General features: G+C 37.7%; 1 protein-coding gene across 1 annotated transcript in view; it reads right to left on the bottom strand.

Moving 5' to 3' along the window:
* CFAP47 (cilia and flagella associated protein 47) overlaps nucleotides 1-5,562 on the bottom strand; it is a 382,585-nt gene extending 377,023 nt beyond the window's left edge. The window contains 1 exon segment of the mRNA XM_019473044.1: nucleotides 5,536-5,562. Coding sequence (XP_019328589.1) covers nucleotides 5,536-5,562 — 27 coding nt within the window.
* Between the last annotated feature and the right edge of the window lie 4,369 nt (nucleotides 5,563-9,931).

The raw sequence follows: 9,931 nt of genomic DNA, 5'->3' as shown, positions 1-9,931 counted from the left end.
AAGGAGGGGCAGTGATAGAGCGGCTTGGTGGGCACCTGGCATCCAGCCAAGGTCAACCCACCACAAAAACAAAAAACCTGTATCATAAATACATACAGTCTCCATTATTCGGCAATACGTTTTAGGGCTCCAAGAGCCACACACTGAGCTATTTTATGTATCTATAGAGCAGAAACAGAGTGATTTTATCAGTGTAATCCTTCAGTTTAGCTAAATAGCTTGACTAGGAGGAAAGTCCTGTACTGCTGTAACATGACAATACTGATTTGGGGACCAAGGCTAGTACCGGCACACAGTCCTGAGCTGAACATTTTGGTCTTACAAGCTCGCAGCAGTTAGTCCAAAGTTTTCAGCACCAGGCTCTATATAACAAATTACAGATGTGCCCTTTGTTTCCTGCAGTCTGCTCCAATGGAAATGCTTTCTGCATCTGGTATCTTTTTTAGTCGCAATGTGTGAAAACATCATTGTTCATGAAAAATTTAGTAACTCTAAAAGCATCCATATCCACTCACAGATTTCATGTATTAGACAAATATAAAAATTGCTGGGTAGAAAGAAAAATGATTGAACCGCACTGAGAAACATGATGAAGATGTATGTTTCTGAGCTGGGCAGATCATCTCTGATCAAAACAGTACATAACTATGGGGAAGCTGCGTATATATAAGGATAATAAAAAATTCAGATAAGGGATAGCTCTGAAAATCTCTCATATAAATCAGGGGTTCTTTAACAGCTTCTTTAAAATCATGATATTTACCATGTTGAACCAGAGCAGTAGACTTTCCAGGCTGATATCAATATGTCAACAGCTATTGGCGCCAATGAATCAATATTAAATTTCCACTATACACAACTAAGATGCAATTTCCTAAAGTTACTAATGGTGGGATTCGTCTTGCCACACTTCACTGATGTAAAATCAATGTCTAGTCTAAGCTTCCAGTATGGTTAGGAGTGAGATAAGTACCTCCAGAGGATGATCATTCCCCTCCCTTTACACAGGTATTTAAAATAGAATTCCACATATCACATTGACTTTATACAGGTCTCCTGCTATCTAGTTACTTAAACAATTTCAAGAATCTTTTTCTTAGGCAGTAAAGATAAAATTATTGAGGAGCATATTAATGAATTTATTTTATTTTGCCTGAAGGCTGAAAATTACTGCCTAATCATTTTGTGGTACAATTATATGTATTTTTATTATACATGTATCTTTTACATTTTATATGCAATTTATCCAACTTAATTCCTTAGAATCCAAGTGCTTAGTAAGATAAATTAAGTTTGCATTGTGATCATCTGGAGTGTCGGATCACTCCCTGGTTTTCAGCTTTTTAGGTCCTCAGCATTCTGAGCTGCTTGATGCTTTTATTTCCTTGACTTCAATTACAGTTGGAAACCATTACCAGATATGTCTATATACTTTAAAAGCAATCAGACTGTGGTTCAGTATAAACTTCTATGGTTACTCGTTGCCTTATCAATCCACTTCGCCTGAAAATACTATCCCTAGTCCTCATGAATGTCACTGCAGCTTGCTGCATTATACTAGGAGAGCTCATTTGTCTCCATAAGTTACAGATGAAAGGATGCTACCCAATTTAGCTGGGTCCTTATCCAATGATGGCCTTGAAGATCAATAGCAAAGCTTCAGAATTGTGTTAAATGGGAATTAGGATAGAACATATCTTGCAGAGCATAGAAGATACACACTCTGGGGAATTCGTGCTACTCAGTAGGTTAATGATGCATAGTGTCAACATATGCTTTCTTTTATGAATTTTACACTGATTTTTTTCAAATTGCTTTTTTAACATTTCTTCCCACACTAGGAAAAAAGGAGAAACATGGACATTCAAGTGACCTTCACTATTCCATTCATCATTTTATATATCTCTATCCTAATATTTCTTGCTCAGCTTAATCCTGTGTTTATATATTTTTTCTTCCGTTGAGGGTTTCTCCATGCTATTTGTTTTCCCTTTTCTAGTCACCCACTATTTTTAAATGCTGCAGTCTACCTGTAAATCTATCTGTAGATACTTTTCTTAATGCAGTTTAATATCCTGTCTGTATTGATATTTTGCATAAAGCAGATATTACATTGATTTCTTCTCGCTGACATCCATTTCTCTTTCTGACTGATCATATCAACATAGAGGTTCCACATGCCTTCAGCTCCTCCTTTCAACATGCAGTACTTTCACCTTATCTACACTTCATTTCACCTGCCATCATGTGGCCTAATTTGTCAGCTACAGATATAGCACGTTTATTCATTATGGTACTATAGATATGATTGTATTTTAGGCTACATATGATGGGCATTTTGCACTTTCTGATTTTTCCTAGTCATAGTGACAAACGTTTAATGGGGAAAAGAAAGCATGCTTGCAGGTAAGACACTCATTGAGACTCAAGAGTTGACATCATTTTTTAATTTGGCAATAAACTTTCTTTCAGCAATTTCATTAAGCACCTATATAGTATACAACAAAATTACATCTATCAGTGCTGTAAGACAAGAATAGCAACAAGCAATGCATAATAAAAGCAATTATCCAGTGGGAATAGAGGTCACCAGTATTACGTCTTGAAGGCTATTCACACAGAGCTAATAGTTTGGGGAACTATTGAAAGCTGAATCTCATTTCTTCAGTACTTATTACTTTCTATTAACTGAAGAGGGATCCACGTTCCTGAAATTACAGAAAGTATTGCAAAATATCCTAGATTAATTCATAGCTAGCACAAGTTCATGTGTCTGTATGTGAAGAGATCCTCTCCACGGTGAGCTTCCACCACTGCAACATCTATCGCCCGCTGTAACAACTATTACCTTTCTATCCTGCTAAAGGTTCTCTGAAGAGTGGGTGGAAATGAAAGCTAAGCCGCCCAAGCTAAGTACCATATAAGGCAGAACAGTAGAAAACATCAGAAATGCTTTGCCTGATCATGAAAAAAGCACATATATTCTGCTTTAGCATTGGCTGTGTGCTGACATGCCTGCACCCCAGCAGCAAACAGTGCAGCCATTTTATGGCAGTGCAGCAGGTGGTGCTCAAACAACCCCGGTTTCCCAGAGCGCCCAGGAGAGGGACGCTGCTTTCCAGAAGCAGCCCGCAGTGGTTAACTTCTCCGTAGCCCAGCACCGTCCCAGCCAGTAAACCACGCTCAAAATATTAATTGAGCAAGCCATGACAAAAGCATATTTTTACTTAATAATTTTGCAATATGTATATGCCTAAAACTGTAGACATGTTTACAGTGAAAATTAAAACCCATTAAATTGACGGTGTCTCCTACAGAATTCTTTCTTCCACCCTAACAGAGAACCATCTGCCTGTGTGCAGGCAGCTTTCCTATTTTCAGGGAGAAGCTGTGATTTTGTTGGCTTTACCTGGGCACTGTGTGGCCCCTCCTGCAGGTCAGCAAGTTCAATGTACATTTTGGAAATGTACAGTTCCAAAAACTTTACAGCTGCTTTACTATAACTGGATACACCTATATCTCTGAGATCTAACTGCTTAGATATTTGGTGAAAGAAAATAGATGATAAAATTATTTGCAAGAGCACTATAAATTCCTAGGAAATATTGAAACAACCAAAATAAGTTCTTCCTGGACTTCATAAATAGCTTAGGGTGGATGAGTGCAATCTGACTTCTAGGTGAGAGGCATTTCCAATTAGAGAAGAAATCCCATTTAAGAGCTACTAATGTAATTTAGCAGGCTAATTAATAAATACTTTGATCATACCTTGATTAATCTGCTACAGAGAGCAAAAACCAGCATCTTTCAGCAATCTGCTGAGTGCCTCTTCTTAGGACTGATGGAGGGTTATGATCTGTGTACCATCGATTTGTGCAAAATAAAAGACAAATCCTGAAACAAGGTTCATTAACAATCGAGAGTGGGGAAGAGCACTCTTTCAGCAATCTGCTGAAAGTGGATCCACGTCTGCTCTCATGAGTCCTACTTGGCACAGCAGTGCAGCAGGGGACAGACCTGCTATGGGAGGGGAGGAGAGGCAGTGAAGGGGAAGGAGGAGGAGGAAAGGCGAAGACAAAGGTCTCCGTTCCTGCTGGACACGTAGCCAGGCACTTGTCCATATTCACTGAGAGCTACTGTGGCGTGATCTTCTAATATTTGTATCTTTTTAAATAAAACATTAAGTTTAACAGTGTTTGTTTCTTATATCTCCATGTGTTCTCAGAAATGATCTGTGTAAGAGCCAAAGCAGCTACCATATACACTTTCTGCAGAGTTTTCTTGATAAACATTTCAGGGTCTCAAATTTTCAAAATAAGCAGAGTATTTGAGAAGAGTGTTTTTACACTCTTCCCCACTCTCAATTGTTAATGAACCTTGTTTCAGGATTTGTCTTTTATTTTGCACAAATCGATGGTACACAGATCATAACCCTCCATCAGTCCTAAGAGGAGGCACTTAGCTGAGCCTATCAGCCACAAGAATGGTAACGCACTAGGGATTTGTATGCATGACTTACTTCTCATTTGTCTTCCCTTGCAGGCCTCCCAGCACCGAGAACAGCTGTGCACTGAGCTGCAGAGATCAAGAAAGCTACTATATTTATGACAGTGCTCTTCTTTTCTCTGTTGCCAAAAGAGTGGTCAGATGTAGCATAGCAATTTATACTGCTGAATTCCATTATCGCAATATTTTTATATTTTCAGCCACATTCTGAAAATAAATTCATCTGCCCAATGCCATTATCTATTGAGGAAGTGTAACAACATTTTAATACTTTTTTTAAATTCACTATATTTGAAATAGCTGTTTATATTTCACAGTGGCATAATTTAACTCAAATTCAGCTTTCAGCAACTACTGGAACATTTACCTGCAAGTTCTTACCCACAGGGCTAGAAGCCAGCTTACGAAGTTTTTCAAGTTTCTAGCCAAGGACACGATAAGCTTTTCTTTATGGTAACATCACGAGGCCGGCATTCCTCCGTCATCCCATATAGCTTCAGGGGCCCAACTATCCACAGTTATTTAACACATCTCTTGTTACATCTTGCCACAGATTGTGAAGCATTTCCTGGTAGTCAGCAAAGTTGGTTTTTCATAGTCATCAGTGACATTTCATACCATTTAAGAAAAAAGGTGCTGTCATCATCTAATTAGACTTTCAGCAATATAAAAGCCTTGTGATTTACCAAGATCTAATTGCTTATTTAATTCCAGTAGCTGGAGTGGTACCAAAACTTATCCTTTAGAGAAACATCCCATCTTGGTATAAAGATCTCCAGTTCTGATGTATTTATATTCTTTGGTTGGTTCCAATAGCTAATTATCCTTATCTTCCCAGTGGCTCATTCACTGTACTGTCCTAGATCAGGGTCCATCATCTATGGACAAACTCACTATGTCTCTAAATCCAAGATCTGTGGCTGCAAATAAAGATGCTGTCACTAGTATAGAGGTAATCAAAGACACCAAGAGAAGTTTTATTGACACTTTGAATAGTAGATGGTTGTTCTGGCATTTGAAATAAGTTACCGGCATTCCAGAAATCTCTAGCCTCATCTTAGCTATATTCAGCCTCCACTTAAAACCTAAAAAAGTCAAGGGCACATAAGCATAGAAATAGTCTATTAACATGTAGTTAAAATTACAAACACATATCCCAGATATGCAGGACATTAAGATATAAGAAATCAAACATCTTTGTTGTTTCTGAAGCATTTAAACACTATAGATGAAAGATAAACAAATATAAATGTGAATGTAAGAAAAAGTAAAAAAAACCCCATAGAAATAACTTTTCTTCTGTCTCCCACACTACCAAGATCACAATTGAAGCATAGTTCGGTGTGTTTTCAACTGAACATACTAGGGAAGTTTGCTAGAAGTTTGGCACAAAGTCTTTGAAGTATCTGAAGCAACTAGAAAACATTTCACGCATTGCTAGAACAAAATAAGTAATGAAGTATAATAAAACATCAAAGATGTGAAAATGTTTATGCAATGAGACAAGTAAGAGCTGTAGGTCATTAGGTGCAATTTAGAAAGATGTGGAAGATGAATTCATACATGAAATATAGCAGACTGAGAAGCTGTAATAGTGAACAAATATGTATATTATTCAATATATAAAATGGTGAAAGAATACATTAATACTTATTAAGGTCAATACTAACAGTAAAGCATAAAGAAGAGTTGGATTATTTAGCTGGCAGGTGTGTAGTAGATTGAAGAGTATGTTGGGATGCAGGCTTATGTTCACTGCAGTTGCCTCAGTTTCTCTAGATTAGCACGTATGGTTTTCTTAACAGTGGAAAAAGTTAAGGGTGATGGCGTAGTCTGGGCAAAATGTTAGTGGTCATTGAGAATTCATTTGGGAACAAATCCTTGACAGCAAAGGTTGTTAGGGCAAAATGTTAGTGGTCATTGAGAATTCGTTTGGGAACAAATCCTTGCGCTGAAGGCAGTGGAGCATCCTGATGCAGAGCACTGACTGCTCCGTTGTCACCCGAGAGGTAGAAGGAGAAAGGGAAGGAGTTGAAAAAGGCATGGATGAGACAGCCAGGTACAGACCATGGGCTTTAAATGATACCTGGGGAACAGCTGCCTACCACTTCCCACTGCAACTGATCTTGCACTATGCTGAGCCTACGTTTGTAGATCCTGAAGGGATTTAGTCCTGGTAACTGCAGTTTCCACAGCGAAGCCAAGCAGCTGCTGGTGGGGCTAAGCTGTCAATTTTACTGCTGAAAACCGGCTTCTAAAAGATTCAAAGGACATCCGTATCTGGAGGTGCTCCAGAGGGGTCACAGAGAGTAAGTGAGGTGCTGTAACATTGGCACCCTCTCAAGGGTCCAGAAGAGTCTGAGGTACAGAAACAGCTGAGTAGCTGCCCAGCTGAGGAGGTGACTGAAGGAGACCAGGAGCCACCTGTAGGCAGCAAGGCCCCGACTCAGGCAAATACTATGTAAAACAGCAAAAAGGGTAAAATTGCAGAAATACTACTGCATTCAGCTAAAAGGGGCTGAGGAATAGAATCTACAATTACACTTTTTCCTCTCTGTCAGAAATATGTAGGGGCTGTACACAGCCTTCTCCATCATGATCGGGTGGCCTGCATTCAAACACAAAAGATTACATAAATTATTTAGTCTCTCTGAATAAGGGCAATTCTTTGTAGCCGCTCTGTGCCTTTGCTCTCAATGAATCATTTTTAGGAGGGCAGATCATGCACATCGTTTGACAACAAGCTTCTGAAGACAGCGGTTCTTTCACGTCAAATGTATCCTGTTTAGATCAGTAGATTAGCCTAACCCATGACTGTCATTTAGTAACAGTAAAGGTTTTTCAGTAAGTTAAAAAGAAAAGGGGACATCTTTTACTCCTAGATTCTAAAAGGGAGTCCTAGAAGTGGCATTATTTCTTAGAAATCTAGATATTGAAAGTCTGTAAGCATTTTTGCAAAAAACATGAGTTTGTATTTTAAAGCTGAATGACTAAATACAGCACATACTTCAAAAGGCTTTTTTGTAACTCCCTAGAAAGGGAATGTTGCAAACAAGAAGCAAACAAAGAACCCTCACATAACTTACTCTTCTACAAATGAGAAAAACAATTTCAGAAAGGCATGGACTTAGATAAAATACAAAGAAAAGTCTGCTTTTACTTTTTCAGGCCATCCTGTCACTATCTATGCAGCAGTCAGAGGCTGCGGCATACACTGGGGTTTCACAGCTGTGAAACTCAGAGTACAATGATTCTTCCTTCTGCTTGTCCTTACTCTTTGTCTTTCTTACCTAATACAACTGATTATTTTATCCTCAGTATGACCCTTTAAAAATTGTCTTTGTTAGTTATGGCCCTCTTTGTTAGCTATGACCCTCATCTATCTTTGACAAACTCGCTGCTTTTAGATCTGTCCCTCTATGGATCACTTTTTTAATTTACCTTTCTCAAGTTGATTTTCTTTCTGCCTGAGTTACTCTGAATATTGTTTCTTCCTTTAGATTTTTTCTAGTTGTAAGGTTTAATATTTGTCTGATTCAGTAATCTATATTCACTTATCATCATTCTTTCTGATTGTCATTATTTTGTCAGTTTTCTTTTTCATTTGGTGATTTATTTCATATCCCAGCCTGCCCAGAGCAACATCTTTTTGATTCATTCGTTTCCCATTTATTTTTAATCTTTTCTTCTCTTTCCTCTCCATGACTCAGCCTGTGTTTCCCATACTTTGTGCTTTTATTGTATTTGTAGCTATTTTTCGCTTGTTCAGCATCAACTACTGGAACTTTCAAAGGGCGTGAATACAGAGAGGCGGCTTCTGTCCTGAATGGGATGATGTCAGCAACGCAGCTTCTGAAAGCACATTTCATTCCACTGACTTGATAACAATTAGGAATCACAAAACAAATTGGTCTGTTATATCTGTAAGATAGAGCTCTTGAATTTGTCCCCTGCAATTTGTTTCAATTTTATTCCACTTAGATCTTGCAATTTTATGGCAAATTGGTGTAGCTGTTCAAAACAAACACATTGCATGGTCCTGCAAGAAACAATTTAATGGCAGCCAGTGATCATGAAATCACCACTTCAAATTAATTAGTAAGTCAACATCATTGCAGTTTGCAAAGCAATCCTTTTTACTTTCAGTTTTGGAAATATCTTTCATACTTGCAGCAATGCAGGTTAATTTCAAAGTACCGTGTCGGCATTGCAAGAGTAACTACTGTGTAAATTTAGTGTAATACTGCTTTAATCTCAAGCATCATAAACCCAACAATATTAATTCTCCATTACTTCTGTATTGCAAGTATCATTTAATAAAGGATAGATGTCCTCTTTTTCTGTTCTACTCAACCTCTTTGATCTGAGTAGGGTTTCTTCCAGCTCTAACAATCACATCCTACAGCATGCCTTCCCAGTCTGTTCAGTTTTCTGAATATCACCATGATATATGACGCTATATGTGAGAGATATATGTGAGAGAAATGTATGTTTCATGGCAATTCAAGATTGAATACTTGAGCCTTAGTAGGAAATTAAAAAAAGATTCTGTCCCAGAATTTCAAGAAAGGATCACGTTGGTGTGAATTAATTCTCCATTACTTCTGTATTGCAAGTATCATTTAATAAAGGATAGATGTCCTCTTTTTCTGTTCTACTCAACCTCTTTGATCTGAGTAGGGTTTCTTCCAGCTCTAACAATCACATCCTACAGCATGCCTTCCCAGTCTGTTCAGTTTTCTGAATATCACCATGATATATGACGCTATATGTGAGAGATATATGTGAGAGAAATGTATGTTTCATGGCAATTCAAGATTGAATACTTGAGCCTTAGTAGGAAATTAAAAAAAGATTCTGTCCCAGAATTTCAAGAAAGGATCACAGCCGTTGGTGTGATTTATAAGATAACTGAATGGTGCTTTCCAATCCAATTTCTCATGTAATACTTTTACTATAGTTTATTCATAGATTTTTTCCTTTGGTGACAGTATTAAATCTTGTAGTCTGATTTCCATTATAGCACAGGCTATTAAACTTCACATAAATACTTTTGCAGAGGCCAGTAACTCCTAAAGAAAAATTCTATCATGTCTTCCAAGAGATATCCACCACTGATTTTATAACATTAACAGTGGAAACCCCAACCTCTTTTGACAATTGTTCTTGTTGTTTATCAGCCTTGCTGTTAAAAAAGTAACAAAATAAAAATGTGCCAAATTTGTACTTTGAATATTTTTGGCTTTAATAACCAAGCACAGATTATTGTTTTGCCTGGTTCCACTGAGAAGCCTTTATTGTTTAGTATTGTTTTCCTTTGAAAGTGCTTATATAGTCTTATAAGGCCACCTTCTATTTGATAAGTTAAAGAAGTCCAACGTTTTCAGCATCTCGGGGTGTATTTTAGTGAATGGGCTATTTCTGA

Source organism: Aptenodytes forsteri, unplaced genomic scaffold (assembly GCF_000699145.1).
Source record: "Aptenodytes forsteri isolate BGI_AS27 unplaced genomic scaffold, ASM69914v1 Scaffold2, whole genome shotgun sequence".
NCBI lineage: Eukaryota > Metazoa > Chordata > Aves > Sphenisciformes > Spheniscidae > Aptenodytes > Aptenodytes forsteri.
The sequence above is the reverse complement of the archived record's forward strand: the minus strand, read 5'-3'. Positions and strand labels throughout refer to the sequence as shown.